This window comes from Pelobates fuscus, chromosome 4 (genome assembly GCF_036172605.1).
Source record: "Pelobates fuscus isolate aPelFus1 chromosome 4, aPelFus1.pri, whole genome shotgun sequence".
In the NCBI taxonomy this organism is placed as follows: Eukaryota; Metazoa; Chordata; class Amphibia; order Anura; family Pelobatidae; genus Pelobates; species Pelobates fuscus.
This window is the reverse complement of record NC_086320.1, coordinates 1782354-1799199: the sequence shown is the minus strand read 5'-3', so window position 1 is coordinate 1799199 and position 16846 is coordinate 1782354. Positions and strand designations below refer to the sequence as shown.

Genomic DNA, 16846 nt, shown 5'->3' with positions numbered 1-16846 from the left:
ATCTCCAGTTTAATGGGGGACACTGGCCTTTTATACAATTGTCCAGGCCAGAGGAACACACCCTGAACCTGATGGGGTACAGGAACACAAAGGACACACCAATCAGAAAAAACATACAGTCTGTGACACGCCCATGTACAGCACACAATCCCTCCCCTCTGCTTGGGAGATAATTGCGTAAAGTCCTGTAAGTAACTCTATTATCTCCAAGCAGAAAAAACAAATTTTCACAAAGTTCGGAAAGTACCCCAAAATCCAACATATCCCCATAATGATAGCCCCGATCTGGGTGAACAACATATCCAAAATCACCCAGATTGGTTCAGGGGTTCAGGAATTTCCTGGAAGCAGGGCCGGACTGGGGAAAAAATTCGGCCCGGGCATTTTTTATTCACAGCGGCCCACTGAAAAGGGGCGGGGCCAGATAGGGTATGTTTTGTCATCCCCAATGACAAGCACGCCCCATCTCAAAGTGAGCATGTTGGTTCAATGCTCTTCCAGGGCATGAGAAAAGGGCCCTGTATTTGTTCTGCACAGTGCAAGCAAATGTAATAACATGCTTGCGTTGTGTTTGCTTTAAACTTGTCTCAGGGGTTTCCATAATTGGGATACTCACGGTATCCCATTTATGGAGACACTATGTGTTTGCTTAAATGGAATCTAGTGTGTGCATAGGGTATCCAGAGTGTGTATGTCAGAAATGTAGTGTGTGTGTAGGTGGTGCAGCGTCTGTGTGTAGGGGATCTAGTGTGTGTGAAGGAGTGCGTATAGGAGATCTAGTGAGTGTGTGTGTGAGTGGTGCAGCGTGTTTGGGGGCTGCTGTGTGTGTGAGGGATGTAGTGTGCATTTGTGAGGAGTATAGTGTGTGTGGGAAGGTGCTGTGTGTGTGAGGGTGCAGTATGTGTGTGTGAGGGCGCTGTGTGTGTGGGCGCTGTGTGTGGGTGCTATGTGTTAGGGTGCTGTGCGAAGGTGATGTGTGTGTGTTAGGGTGCTGTGTGAGGGTTCTGTGTGTGTTAGGGTGCTATGTGAGTGAGGGTGCTGTGTGAGAGCTAGGGTGCTGTTTGTGCTAGGGTTCTGTTTGAGCTAGGGTGCTGGGTGAGTACGTTAGGGTGCTGGGTGAGTACGTTAGGGTGCTGGCTGAGTACGTTAGGGTGCTGGGTGAGTGTTAGGGTGCTGTGTGAGTGTTAGGGTGCTGTGTGAGTATGTTAGGGTGCTGTGTGAGTATGTTAGGGTGCTGTGTGAGTATGTTAGGGTGCTGTGTGAGTATGTTAGGGTGCTGGGTGAGTATGTTAGGGTGCTGGGTGAGTATGTTAGGGTGCTGTGTGAGTGTTAGGGTGCTGTGTGAGTATGTTAGGGTGCTGTGTGAGTGTTAGTCTGCTGGGTGAGTGTTAGATCTCCCCACCGGCCCTTCATGCAACACAGCGGGGCCGGCGCTCGGATAGCGCCGGCCCTGCATAGACCGGCTGGATCTCCCCGGCCTCGGGCCGTGGCCATCGCGGCCCACCGGGCATTTGCCCGGTTTGCCAGATGGCCAGTCCGGGCCTGCCTGGAAGTCATAGTTTTGACCGACCGCAAGCATGGCACCATACCCAAAACAGTTCCAGGGAAATCAGTGCTAACGGTCTGTCAAGTTTGGTAGTCTTTTATTGGCCCATAGTCTGTGGGCAGAAGGCTGGCAAGCAAGCTTCTCCAGGAGCTCGTGGCAAACTCACTTGAAAAGGGGAGTTTGTCACAACTACCTTTGGCAATGACTGAAAATGTACGGCTACCTCTTGTCGCAAATCCCCATTTCATCCTTTAGATCAGGGTTTCCCAAAGTGTGGGTCGAAGGGTAATTCCCAGTGGGTCGCGCTGACGCACACATGCAGGGAACCTAAGAGGCAGGCAGACTGATTAGTCATGGACCGAGGGCCCGACACCAGGAAGGTGCTCCATTCAATCAGTCTGCCCAGCACCTTCGGTCTGCAGCTCCCCAGGTGCAGAGCTGCAGACCGTTTGATAGAAGTCTTAAGACCACCCAGAGTGTTACCATGGCAATGACACATCCCCCACACCCTATAACCCCTTCTCTCCCTGCCCCCACACCCTGCCCCCCACACACTATAACCCCTTCTCGCCCTGCCCCCACACACTGCAACCCCTTCTCTCCCTGCCCCCCTCCCCACACTGTAACCCTTTCCCTTCTCTCCCTGCCCCCACACACTGCAACCCCTTCTCTCCCTGCCCCCCTCCCCACACTGTATCCCTTTCCTTCCTCTCCCTGCCTTTTAGTTCCATGAGTTTGACGGCACACACCGCTGACTGCATTCGAATGAATCAAAATGGCCGCCACCACGTGTTCAGTTTTCTAATGGCGGCCACTTCGACTGCTTCGGCAGCATCCGAAGTGCCATGCCAAAACTGCAGGTCCTTTCACAAAGTACTTAAAGGGCCAGAAACAGCACAATAAAAATCCATTATGCCCAAATACAGTTCTTAAAGGGTCATACACAGTCCAATACAAGTACATAAGCCCCAAATCAGTTCCTTAAAGGGCAATACATCCCAGGGGCCATAGTCACATGGCAGGAGGCTGGCAATCAGTCTTCTCCAATGCCCAGTGGTGAGGTTGGTTTCACCACAGAGATCTACCCACTGCAAGCTGGATCCTGGTCTTGGGTCCAGGGTGGGTGGAGGAAAGCGAGATCCTAGCTGGCTGTGGGGATTATGGTGGAGTGCTTGGAAGTACTTGGTGAACACTAGGAAGCATCGATTGGCGGAGGCACCCAGTCGGTCCGCCACAATGGCAGCAATAAATAAATGTACAGTTGGAGCTATTATGATGCTTGTAGTAATCGTTCAAGTTTTAAAGGATAGTGGCAACGATTAAGAGGTTTGGAAACCAGTGACTTAGTAGCAGTTAGCGGCTTTATAACTTCCCTCTCATTACAGGTGAAAACTTGCAGTCAGTAAACAGCCGTGACGACCAATCGGAAACCGTAGCAAAAGCTCTCCAAACAAGCCCAAAGTATGACATTTGGAACTGGTTTTATGCAGCCACCGATTTGCTCCAAACTGGATGTGATCAATCTGTGAGATTCCCTGAATGAATTGAGAATATTCGGAGACTGCCATTATACTCGCCTTACCATGGCTCTAGGTAGAGTTAAGCAGATAACCATCATCACTGCACAAAGATCCTTTTAAAGCAACTTGGTCATAGTTTGGTCTTTGCATACTATCAAAAGACCCCCCAATGAGATCTCCCCTTGTTATACTTCCCTAAAGCTGTCCTTCACGGGAGCTGCAATCCTTAAAGGGACACTATAGTCGACCCCCCCCCCCATGAGATCTCCCCTTGTTATACTTCCCTAAAGCTGTCCTTCACGGGAGCTGCAATCCTTAAAGGGACACTATAGTCACCAAAACAAGTGACCAGGAAACTTAACACTAGACAAAACCATTCTTGAATTGTAGCATCCCCCAGCGAAGACGCGCTTCTAAAACACTCCTTCATTCAGCTCATCTTCTTCAAATCCCGCACGGCCGTCATAGCGTTTCTTACCTCCAAACAAAGTTAACAGCAAGGAAGCCGGGGGAGCATATTAGGAATAGAAAACATGAAATAAAACCATTTGGCTGGTTAAAGATTCAAAGTTCCAATTCTAGTAATTCTCTGCCATTTATGGTTACACTAAGCATACGGGTTCTGGTTTAGAACACCACCATTTACTCATTATACACGATGCGGATCAGTGCTTATCCAATGACTGAATCTACTGATCGGTAATATCTTGGGAGGTTATTTACCAAAACAAGAATTGGCAGGAAATGTCAAACTTCATGTTAGAAATCGGTAAAAAGTTGTTAAACCCACTCTGCTATTTTCCATAAATTAGAGAAACTCCCAGTGCATTCAGTTAGTTGAACAATTTTAATGTTGCGTTTAAGATTTTGTTCTGTATATTAGCTGGCTGGGACAGTATGCTCACTGCACAGTGCAGGAGAACATGCCACAGATATAGGCACGGTAGCTAGTTACACAATATTAAGGCTGCCCGCTGATTTATAGCTAAATTAGGAATGTTATTTAGGCCCTGGTATAAACCAAGCTGTCAGGAAAAGAGCTCACAACGCGTCATAACCCCTAAAGAGGAGTGTGGACAATCTTTTAGACCCCAAATACTCTAAGTGAAAGTTAGTAATATCCATGTAACAGTGGATGCATTACTCTGTACAGAATCCTTACAGGAAGATATACAAAATACAAGATGAGACGTTACTTAACCCCTTAAGGACTGAGCCAAATTTTCATATTGTGAACAAAACCTGAAATTTGCGCTATATGTCTGTTCGGGCATAATTCACCCCTTTCATATTATGTGCACCCCCCCTTATTATATAGCATTTTATAGAGGGAAAACAGGGCTTTCATTTGACATCAAATATTCAGGTATGAAACATAATTTAATATGAATACAATATTAAAAAAATGGGGAAAATAAGAGATTGTTAGTTCTACATGCCATTTTAAGCAGTCTCTTTAATAAAGGGGCACATAGCCCAATCTTTGTAACAGGTCATTACACACAGGACGGACAAGAAAGCACAGCGCGAGTTCGAGGTTTTACAAAGTTTATTTGAACTGAAACATCATCCGCTTCAAAACTTCTGGAACTGTTTCTTTGTTCCTGCAGCTTTTGTAACTTTCAGGACATTGAAACGGACCGTTTTACTGAGAGGACGGCACTCGCCAACGGTCACAATATCTCCGACCTGGACATCTCTGAAAAACAAGAATAGGTGTATTAACACAATACCAAAGCAATTACATTAAGAGATTACCCCTTCTCTAGTAGTAGATCAAAAACTGACCTTACTTGCACACTCAAAGTTAAGTATAAAACAATTTATTGTAAAATTCAGACAAAATATAAAAGAAAGTAATTACTTATACATAAAATATGTCTTGTTCAAATAATTTAAATGAAAGCCATAGCAAAGTCCAGACCTTATTCAGAAGCTCGGCGTCCGAGTTAAAATATATGGTGTTGAAAAAAATATATAGATCGAATAAAAGTCCTTTTGTAATCCAAGTGGTGGCTTGTAGTGTTGGGAGTCAGAGGAGAGGAGAGGTCTGACTCCCAACACTACAAGCCACCACTTGGATTACAAAAGGACTTTTATTCGATCTATATATTTTTTTCAACACCATATATTTTAACTCGGACGCCGAGCTTCTGAATAAGGTCTGGACTTTGCTATGGCTTTCATTTAAATTATTTGAACAAGACATATTTTATGTATAAGTAATTACTTTCTTTTATATTTTGTCTGAATTTTACAATAAATTGTTTTATACTTAACTTTGAGTGTGCAAGTAAGGTCAGTTTTTGATCTACTACTAGAGAAGGGGTAATCTCTTTATGTAATTGTATTGTATTTTGATAGGTAGTTAGGTATCCTATTTTTTTTAACCCCTCTCACATTTATTTAATCAGCGCTCCACTTAATATATTTTTCTACAATACCAAAGCAGTCTGCCCAGTCCTAGACGAGAGATATCCAGAGTTTTAAAAACTGCACTTTAAAGGCTTCGTATTTATGTAGGCTAGCATGACGCCTCCAAACATCCAGAGCACCCCAACACCTACTGAACCCCAATATTAAGAAAGACAACGGGCAGAGGGCGTGCGGTGCCTGAGGCGACAGTCTTACACTGAAAAAAGCAACCATCAAAACATTCGGCACTTGACATTAGCAACCGTACGTACCTGAAGCACGGTGAGAGATGGACAGACATGTTCTTGTGGCGTTTCTCGAATCTGTTGTACTTGCGGATGTAATGCAGATAGTCTCTGCGGATGACAACAGTGCGCTGCATCTTCATCTTTGTGACCACACCTAATGGAAAGAAAGTCATTCGAACATGTGATTTTAGAGAGCACGGTGATACCCAGTTTAAAGACATTACTAGAGGATCATAGATCAAAGGATTTTACTGGATATATTAAGGGGGAGTCTAAACACATCTATCAGCTGACACACTGAGGAGCAAACATGGTTTCCAAATAATGACAGAACTGATATTGCTAATGAGGAAGTGCAACAACGATTGCTGAGAGAACTGACAGACAGTGGATGCATGGAATAGCCTTCCAGCTGAAGTGGTAGAGGTTAGAGGGACATTGTAGGCACCCAGACTGCTTCAGCTCACTGAGGTGGTGTGGGTGCTGTGTCCCTTTTGCACTTCGTGCTGCAATGTTAAACATTGCCATCGCAGAGAACCGCAGTGTTTACATTGCAGCACCAAGTCTGCCCTCAGTGGCTGTCTTCCAGAATCCAAACTGACTTTTGGTCCGTTATCCGACGCTGGACGTCCTCACCTCTGCATGAGGACCTCCAGCGTCAGATTTTTCCCCCATCGGAAAGCATTGATTCAATGCTTTCCTATGGGGAGGTCTAATGCGTGCGCGGCATTTGCCATGCATGCACATTAGACCCAGCACCAAGGGACATAGATGCTGGGGATCAGGCAAGTAAATAAGGTTTTTTTTAACCCTTTATTTACCAGTTAGGAGGGGTGCGAGGGATCAGTAGTGCCAGGAATACAACTTTCTATTCCTGGCACTACAGTATCCCTTTAACAGTGATCCCTCGCACCCCTCCTAACTGGCAGGAAGGACTTTAAGCATGCGTGGGATAGGCATAAGGCTTTCCTAGCTATAAGACTAATGCAAGTATTATGAAAATTGGGCAAACTAGATGGGCCAAATGGCTCTTATCTGCCGTCACATTCTGTTTAGAACTGACCAATGGGCCAGGCAGGAAGTCTCTGCATCAAGCTGCTTAAAGGAACACTGTGGAATTTTGCAGATACACCCTTAAAGAAAACTTATTTCTTCTGCATGTAATTCAGTCATCGCTGGCCACCAAGCGTATATGTCTGGTGATGTGCACACATCATCTGCAGAGTTACCAAGCCTGGAACTCATGCTGCCCATTGGCCAGTAATGATCAGCCGACACAATGAGACAACAAAACTCCTACAACGGGAACTTCAATGGAGTCAGTGACCAGCACCCGGCAGACCCCAAGTAAATGGTAAACCATTGGCAAGTGGTCTGACTTACACAGGTAAGTGCCAAGGCACCCTTACCACCAAAACCACAACATAGCACAGTTATGGTACACAATGTTCCTATCCACGGCAGCTTGTACAATACACAGAAAACTGACATCATTCAACATCCTCACCTGACAGGATGCGGCCTCGGATGGACACGTTACCAGTGAAGGGACATTTCTTGTCAATATAAGTTCCATCAATTGCCTGAAATTACACATAGAATGTTACTGTCAACCTGTATGGTGCGCAGGACAATAAAAATATCCACATTCCACAGTATTACGGTCAATGTAAGTACCCAACACGCAGGCTCAGTGTCAATCAAGGAGGGCGAGCAGGACTACACAACAATACCACTAAGATTAGCAGGAGGAGGATTTTTGTTTACGTTTTACATTATTCTAAGCATCACCCTTCATGCACAAAAAAAAGTGCAATTCCAGATCAGAAACTGACAGAATCTTGTACCGAAAGGATTACTCCAATTCCCACAGATTAGAGATGTGTCCAGGCTACGTCACATTCTGCTACAGACTGTCCTCTATCAGATCAATTGAGAAACCGCATTATGAAAATACCTCTCTGGGGGTCTTGAATCCCAGCCCAATGTTCTTGTAATAACGAGGGAGTTTTTCTTTGCTAGTTTCTCCCAGAAGAACCCTCTTCTTGTTCTGGAAGATGGTTGGCTGCTTCTGATAAGCCCTCTCAGTCTGTGGAAACAAATGGAGTGTAAGTCAGCATTCACTGGAAGGCTCACATCCCACAAACAAACCCGGACCGGGGCCACCCTCCGCGCAGAGAGACATGGGCCGGACCGGGGCCACCCTCCGCGCAGAGAGACATGGGCCGGACCGGGGCCACCCTCCGCGCAGAGAGACATGGGCCGGACCGGGGCCACCCTCCGCGCAGAGAGACATGGGCCGGACCGGGGCCACCCTCCGCGCAGAGAGACATGGGCCGGACCGGGGCCACCCTCCGCGCAGAGAGACATGGGCCGGACCGGGGCCGCTCGGATCTGCTGAAGGTGTGCAATTCAAGCCCAAATACTGGCAGGAGAGATTGAGAGAGAGCAAACATGTCTCCAGGCACCCGGGGGGACCCCCACAGCCACCCTGTCTCCAGGCACCTGGGGGGCACCACATCTCCAGGCTCTAGGGGGGACCCCCACAGCCACCCTGTCTCCAGGACCCCAGGATCCACACCATGCTCCCAGGGGCCCCACCATGCCCGCGCACACCATGCTCCCAGGGGCCCCACCATGCCCGCGCACACCATGCTCCCAGGGGCCCCACCATGCCCGCGCACACCATGCTCCCAGGGGCCCCTCTCTCTCCCCCCCCCCGTACAGCGCGCTCCCAGGAGCCCCTCTCTCCCTCCCCGGGTACAGCGCGCTCCCAGGGGCCCCTCTCTCCCTCCCCGGGTACAGCGCGCTCCCAGGGGCCCCTCTCCCTCCCCGGGTACAGCGCGCTCCCAGGGGCCCCTCTCTCCCTCCCCGGGTACAGCGCGCTCCCAGGGGCCCCTCTCTCCCTCCCCGGGTACAGCGCGCTCCCAGGGGCCCCTCTCCCTCCCCGGGTACAGCGCGCTCCCAGGGGCCCCTCTCTCTCCCCCGGGTACATCGCGCTCCCAGGGGCCCCGCTCTCAGGATCCCTCCCCCCTCTCGGGCTGTATTTGGCCCCCGGGGGCCCCAGATCCCGCCGCTCCAGCCGGAGTCCTCACCTGTATGTCCGCCATGTTCTCCGGCCGGATAGAAAGAGAGCGAGCTCGGCACGGGGTCTCCTTAAACTGGGCAGGGGCCGGAACTGGCGTCACTTCCGCCCGACACTGTCTGCTTCCGGTGCGGCCATGGGCGCCGCCATTACTGGCAACCGGGGGCCCAACCTCCACCAGGGGCCCCCATTAACTGCACCAGGGGCCCCTATTCCGCTCCTGGGGGCCCAGCGGAAATGGAGACTAACTGAGACTCATCTGGCCGATTATTACTATTTGTTCTATTATATTATTATTATTTGTTATTATTATTATTTGTTATTATTATTATTTGTTAGTATTATTATTTGTTGTATTATTATTTATTATTATATTATTATTAGTATTATTATTTATTATTATTATTATTATTATTATTATTATTTGTTATTATTATTTGTTGTATTATTATTTATTATTATAGTATTATTAGTATTATTATTTATCATTATTATTATTATTATTATTATTATTATTATTATTTGTTGTATTATTATTTATTATTATTATTATTATTTGTTGTATTTTATTTAAGACGTAATATTTCATGCTATAAATACATTATTTTCAGTGGATCTCTCCGTGATGCCGCCATTCCTCCGGTGACACTCCGCTTTAATAAATGTGGCGTATCAGTGGAATCCGGTCACATAATTGGTTCGGTCCAGGAATACAGCGACACAATGGTTAGACAAACTTATATCAGGTAAAGTAGACACCAACAATATGAGCTCCCGGAAATTGGTCCGAACGTCTGAATGACATTAATTACCACAACCAATACAGGTTAAAAGACACTAAAGTCACCCGGGTCATTGAAGTGATCTGCAATGTAAAAAGGCAGCACAGGCGGTCACCTAGGGCGCAATCTCCAGGTGACCAGCATGAAGGAAGTGCCCAGCACAGCGCTCCCCTCCTGCAAGTCACTTCATGTAGCGTAGCCGCACGGACCACGGTGAACCTGGTCTGATAGGAAGCGCTTACACAGAGCAACAAACAGCCCTCTGTCAGACCGGGTACAGGATACGGAAAATCCTCCACTGCGGTAATAAAACCTTCATTTTATTAATTATTAGTGGAAAAGAGGTGCTGGGACAGGTCTGTATTCCTAACACTTTGTGTTCGTTTAATAAGGTGGTTCTGGTGGAAAGAGACTGTCCGTGCAGTCTCAGAGAAAAGGCAGTGTTTACATTGTCATTGAGACAATCAGCCACTGGGGTTGTTTCTTGTAGTCCTGCAATCTCCTCCGTTTTGTGATACTGCAATTAAACCAATGCATCTCTGTGAGATGTGCAGTAGCCCCCCACATCCCTACCTTCACCTGTCCCTCATTAGCTATCCCCTCATATAACACTACTCTCACCTCTGCCCAGGACACTGCAGCCCTGCTCCAGACATTTTTCAGAGTATACAAAACAGACAATACAAACAGCATACCAACATAAAAATATACAGATAAATAATAAAGAAAATGTTACGTTACACTATGCTCTTTATTAGGTTATTAAAACCATTCAACATTTTACAACATTCTACCATTTTTTTGGGGGTGCCCCAACAGCAATCTTCATCATGCATAACATTTGGGGTAATTGAGAAAACATGCACAATGTTTGTAATGTAAACATGAGCAGGTAGATATGTCAGTAGACAACAATAAACATGAAGAGAACAAGCTGTGCAAACTGACATTAAAATTGGATAAAATTTAAACATCATATATGGTCTGTGCATAGGTAAATGGTGTGATAAGAGCCGCCAGGTATTTATCAGGCGTGCTGGTATGTTAGCTATTGGAAAATTAAAGGCAGTGTGCCACAGGGTTAATTAAGCATAGTGGACATTAGACACTATATGAGACTCCATAACTAAGATGAATCTGCTGTAGTAAAGCACTAAGGCTAAACACATAAATATAAATAAAAGTAAGACCGTGCTTCCAAAGTATAACGAAATAATTAAGACTGTACTTAAGGGCCTTGAAGAGGAACAGCGTCCAGGCTTCAGTCTATACTACACATAGGATTTAGTTGGTAACCAGCTCTGCCATCAGGCAACGAGTGCTGCATTGCTGCTTCACAGCTTCTGAGCCTCTCTGGTGAATCCCACACGTCCAAAGGATCGTCCAGGCAGTGCACCAACTTCTCCGTTCCACAAGCCCGGGATGGTGTATAAGCCGATGCCTTTAAACCTCAAAACCCTCTATCTCCAGAGGTAGGGCTAGAGTCCTGCAGGGTGCCTGTAACAGTCCCACAGGGTTGTGGACAGCTGACGGGCATAGCATCCATCTTGGCTGTCGGCCCAGAAGACAAGCGGGTCGTTGAGGCTGTGCTGGAGGTTTCCTCAGCCGCAGATAAGGTAGGGGGTTGCCGCCTCTGTTGGGACTCGATCCTATCCCAAAAGCCGTGCATATCACATTGAAAGCTGCATTAAATCTGGATTCCCATAGGGAGATCATATGCTCTGGTGAATTGGTGGCAATTTTAGGCATGCTGTGAGGTCTTGCCGATAATTGCTGTAAATCTCTGTGCTTTTTGGCGTTTGTTCCTTGGTGGGAACCGGGATATCACCCAACAGTCCAAAGGGGGGGGGACAGGGTAACTGCTGTCACTGTCAGAAAAACCGGTGTGATCAGGCTGGGAGATCGGCCTTTTCTCTCCTCCAGTGATCACCCACAGCGTCTAGACCACAAATCAAGCTTCAATAAAGCCTGTAGACTCCCTCAAAAGGGTACCTCAGCGAGCAGGAGCAGGTAAGTGTACTAAAGGGTTGCATCTGAGGGTAAATTCAGGGCTAGTTATTGTTACAAGCATATAGTCCGCAAAGAGTATTAACTTATGCTGGATCATAGTTGGAAACGAAATCCCAACATACAACCTTGGTTCTCCCCACCTCCGTTCTACATGTGGCAATCTCGGCCTGACGTCCCCCTATAAAGCCCACTTGACCATTTTTTATCAATTGGGAGAGACAGGGGGATAGCCTTTGTGACGGTTACCCCTATAGAGTGAGGGTATCTACCGTCTGGACATTATTCTTCCCATAGATGGAGAGCGCTGCAAGGTCCCAACCCGATATCCTGGAGAGCTAGTATAGCTGAAGAGAGCTCTTACAAGAGCTAGAAGTGATATAGCAGTTATAGCTGTTCCCCACAACATGAGACGAGGCTGCGAGTTGAGGGTAAGAAGGTCTGGTTTATTGAGCACAAAGGCATTTCTTTTATACACATTTTCAGGCCAGGGGCACACCCCCTGGACCTGCTGGAACACAGGGACAAAAGGGACACAAACCAGTGAGAACAATAATTAACACTCCCACATACAGTCAGCAATCCCTCCCCTCTGCCTGTGATATAATTAACCTAGCTAATGCAATAACTTAATTATCCACAGGCAGAAAATATAAATTTTTACCCAAAGTTCAGAAACACACCAAAACTCAAACATATCCCCATAAATTACACATCCCTGGATAGCTCTGATCTGGGCGAACAACATATCCCAATGATGTAGAATTATTAAAAACCTGTATTGAACCTGTGTTGAATTTTTGCACTAACTCCATTTTAACCCACATTATCTGACAGATCCTCCATTTTAAACTACATTACATGACAGAATTTCCTAACAGCATTTAGCGTAATAAATAGAGACTGTATTTTCTATAAAGACATGACTAACCCCGGAATTATTGAATCTCCTGTAACATGCAACAAAGTATAGCCAAGGCCATAGCCAAGGCCATGAGAAGCTGGCCTGATGAAATGTTCTATTCATAAAAAGAACCCTGCACCTGACCACGAGTCTGACATCACTAACTACCCAAAATGACGCTCAAGCCCCCCTTCCCACCGAGTAAGCCTCGTGCTGGGTAAGATGGCGCTTGAGCCATCTGTCCACACTCGTGTCCAGAACAATACCACCTCCCGGTGGGAGGACACCTAGCTAACCACTTAGTTCTTGAGCCAATAACTAATATTGATGGGTGGACATTGACATAACCACTTAACATTTAATCCAATTAATGATGTTTATTTACTGATATCTTGATATGCAATGATGATGTAATTTTGCTGTTATAAGGGTCTGCGAGCCCGCTTTTGATCAGATGCTAATAAATTTTCTCGAAGTTCTTTTAACCTGAACTCCATGTGTCAGTGTGAACTTACTTCTGCGTATACGCAATTTAATCATCTCAGATTTGGACAGGAACAGATAGACATTTAAACATATTTGTTTATTTCTAAATTAATGTACATCAATTTGGCGCATCCAACGTGGGGCACCGGGCTATGGCCTCTGGCCGGTAAGCCGTCCTAAGGAAGACGCTGTTGGACGGAGGAATCCGGGGGGAAGGAAAGGAGACTGATCACCTCCCTGTACACGGTAGAGACTACTGCAGAGCCTATCCGGTATGATTCCAGCCCCTTTGGTTGACCCGTCCACGTGTCTGTGACTGCTACCGGGAGGACATCAAAGACAGGTAATATCTTGCCCGGTGTCTTGTTGTTACCCACCTGTTTACCTGCATTTAGTCTATCTGTTGCCTGGGTGTGTTGGTATTGGTCTGTCTTTAGCTTAAGTGCCCGGGTAGAGTGTTTATCTGTGTACCCCTTTTGGGATAAAGGGGGGTGGACCTGTGGTAGTTTGCCTGGGGGTCCTCTGTTTGTCTGTTTACCCCTTTTGGGATAAAGGGGGGTGGACCTGGGGGTGTGTGCCTGGGGTCCTCTGTTGCCTGTTTACTCCTTTTAGGAGCCACGTGGCTGTGGCTGTAGGGAAAAAGGGGGGTGGACCTGTGGAAGTTTTCCTGGGGGTCTTCTTTGCCTGTTTACCTCTTTTAGGAGCCTCGTGGCTGTGACTGTAGGGAAAAAGAGGTGTGTTGGAACTGTGGAGGTTGTGTAGACTCATAGCTTCCTGGGGGTCCTTCTGGTGTCACTTTGATAGCCTAGCTAGCCTCATTGTGCACATAGCTCTGCTTGCAGAGAGGTGGTACCCTCCAGCTTCGAACGCTGAGGCTGGTGGCATTCCAATTGTTATTTGTGGTGCGTGGATTCGGGCAGGCATTGCTGTCTCCATCACCACGGGGTAGTGAGACTTATGAGTGGGTTCATAGGGGCGCTACGAGAGTGAGGATAGTGGTGGCCACACTTAGTGGACTGCTGTAACGAGGGAGGCATATGGATTTCGGGCCGGTGTTAGCTGTCATCCTTGGCCGCTGGTAGTGAGACTTGAGGAAGTCATTCTCCGAGCGGGGACACTACGAGGTTGAGGGAGGTGACTTTGGTCACATGAGTAAAGGAAAGGGATTACTGTTAATTTTATTTTGAACTGTGATGCATGCACTGTATTTCAATTGAATTGTTGTTTTGTTTAATTGGGAGTCATTCAAACTCCTGTGTCTGTCTCTAAATTTCACTTTACTTTTACTTTTACTCTACTTCCTGTGTTATTTACACTTTCCACTCCTATTTCTCTTGTGAGAGAAGTGATTGGTCACACACTTCTCACCCCGCTCCAATCCGTGACTACCACCTCGGGTAGGTGGATTTAGTTACTAGTCTTCGTTTTGGGAAGACGCACTTGGGGGGACCCACCCTCCCGAGTGGCAGTCGAGCATTGTAGACGTTCTGTTTCATCTTCCTTTCCTTAAATCTGGGACGCCTTTTATAGGGGGATATGGGACAGGAATTGAGTAAGCCCGGTAAGGGCTGGCTAGCATGTGATTTAGTTGAGGATAGAGAGGGTGAAGAGATGGTTAAAGGAGTTGAAAAGATTGCTAAAGTGTGTAAAATTGCTGTACCTTCATGTGGTAGATTGCAGCCAGAAAGCTGGCGTAGATTACTGACAGAGAAGAAAGGCAAGCTTACAGATAATGATTTATTACGTACTGCTGAAGCATGGTACAGAGTAGCGAAGGCTATTCAGCAGGAAGGTTGGGTTGAGGAAGAAATAGATCACAAAGGTGTAAAATCGTTTGTGTATCATAATAATTGTGTTGCTGGGGCATTCCCTCAGCCAGCGCCCCAAAATGGCGCCCAGGGGATGTCCATCCCCAAGGTTCAGTCAGCGATAAGTGACAGCCAGCTGACCATGTTCCCCGCTCCCAATCCTCCCATCACCCATCCCGTCATTTCCCCTGTCTGTCCGGTCCTGAATTCTGATGGATCATTATTTTCCCCATCATCATCCCTAACATTCCCATCATCCTCATCCATCCCTGCACTACCTTCTCTGCCTAATCCAAGCATTTCATCCGCCATTCCCTCTCTACGCTCTCTCTCCGTCAATAATCCTACCCTCCCGTCTGCATCCACCCAGTTCACTAACCCCTCCTCCCTTGCTACTGTCAATCCTACTACACCCACTCCGGCTCCTCCTACTACACCTGCCTCTGCTAATCCCTCTCCGCTCCCTCTCCTTCCCACTCCTCCCACAGCCCAGGTTCCCACCCCTTCAGTTTCATATCCGTATCTCGGATGTCCCACCTCCTCCCCTAATCCCTTCCCAACTAACCCACCCTCCCCAGGTTCCGCCCAAAACCCTACCCAATTATCTTGGCCCTACCCCTTCCCTTACCCCTTGGCCCTGCCCTATCCAAACCAAGCCTACTTCCTTTCCCAAGCCACTCCCCAGACCCCGGTCATGCCCAGTCCGGCACAGTCTGCCCCAGATGTGCCCACATCCAACATGGCCGCCACTTCTTCCCTTAACCCTAACGCAGCTTCCTTTCACGCCTCCAATATGGCGGCCCCCAGTCATCCAGCACCCCTAATGCCGGTACTTCCCGGTGATTACTCACCCCAAGCTCATAATCCACTGGCCACTCCAGCTTCTGGGATTCCCTCATTTCCCCCGGTTCTGACACCTCAAGTGGCCCCATTACTCAGAGGGGTCCAGGTCATGAATAAAGATGAGTATGAGGAGGGATCCCAGAGGGAGCCCAGCATGGCCCGCCACCTCAGTACAGATCTGCTTCTCAGTGACATTGATTACCCCTCCGGAGTAACTTTTTGCAACCAACTAAAAGAATGGGCTAAGGACAAACTTGCAGATCAGGCTGCTGGCCTTACTGATATTGTGCAAGACAAAGGAGAATCAGTGGAAAGGTTTCATGCAAGACTGTTTCAATTGTTTACAGATTTGGGATTTGATCTTACGGACAAGATCCATTCTCAAATGCTGTCTGGTGCGTTTGTCCAAGGTGTTAAAGACTCCATACGTAAGGGAATCATTGCTGCACGCCCGGAATATAAGGTAGTCCCTCTGGATACCTTACTCTTAGTTGCTAGGTGTTTGGAATCTGCCCAGACTCCTAGAAGGCCCAATTCAGCTCCTCTCATGGTGTCCCGCACCGGACCTGTCCCTAAAGGCACCAAACCCGAGGATGGATATTGCTTCAATTGCAAAGCTAAAGGACATTTCAAAAATGACTGCCCTGAACCAAAAAAGGTGTCCAAGCCTGCCCCTAGCCCCAAGGCCTCAAAAACAGTTCCAATAGTTGAGGAACCTGATGATTAGGAAATTGGCAAGCCTGTGTCATTAACCCCTGTCATGGCAGTGTCTTCAGGGGATAAAGGGGGGGCCACTTGCCACTGTGACTCTACCCATTGAAGGAGAACCTACTACATTTCTTGTTGACACAGGTGCAGCCCGAAGTGTTCTACGAGAACAAGACCTGCCAGACCCATCATTTCTGTCAAATATCGATGTCTCTTGTGTAGGAGTGGATGGCCAACCAAGACACAATCCCTTAACAACTCCATTACGAGTTGGCAACTACCCCAGCTTACTTGCTCGTTTTGTGGTATCCTCCACATGCCCAATTAACCTGTTGGGCGCTGATGTCCTCTCACGCCTGCAGGCATCTATCATCTTCACTGCAGATGGACAGGTAGAACTATCCACCCCTCTATCTGTATCAGACACCTCAGCCTTGTGCTCCCTGCCTCTGATGCTGCATTTAGAAGAACCCCATGGGGAAGCAAAGGAACAG

General features: G+C 47.3%; 1 protein-coding gene across 1 annotated transcript; it reads right to left on the bottom strand.

Annotated features, from left to right (window-relative positions):
• Positions 1–4597: 4597 nt before the first annotated feature.
• RPS11 (ribosomal protein S11) lies at positions 4598–8911 on the bottom strand. Its single transcript, XM_063450210.1, has 5 exons — positions 8825–8911; positions 7687–7818; positions 7237–7312; positions 5754–5883; positions 4598–4765 (listed from the first exon to the last, which is right to left on the bottom strand). Exons 1-5 carry the CDS (start codon positions 8837–8839, stop codon positions 4642–4644), a joined length of 477 nt encoding a protein of 158 aa, XP_063306280.1. The 5' UTR covers positions 8840–8911; the 3' UTR covers positions 4598–4641.
• Positions 8912–16846: the final 7935 nt, after the last annotated feature.

Coding starts and splice junctions, on each gene's coding strand:
- RPS11 (XM_063450210.1), bottom strand. Junction 5,884..7,236: donor CCGAGGCCGCATCCTGTCAG/GTGAGGATGTTG, acceptor TCTTTCCATTAG/GTGTGGTCACAAAGATGAAG. Junction 4,766..5,753: donor CATCTCTCACCGTGCTTCAG/GTACGTACGGTT, acceptor CTTGTTTTTCAG/AGATGTCCAGGTCGGAGATA.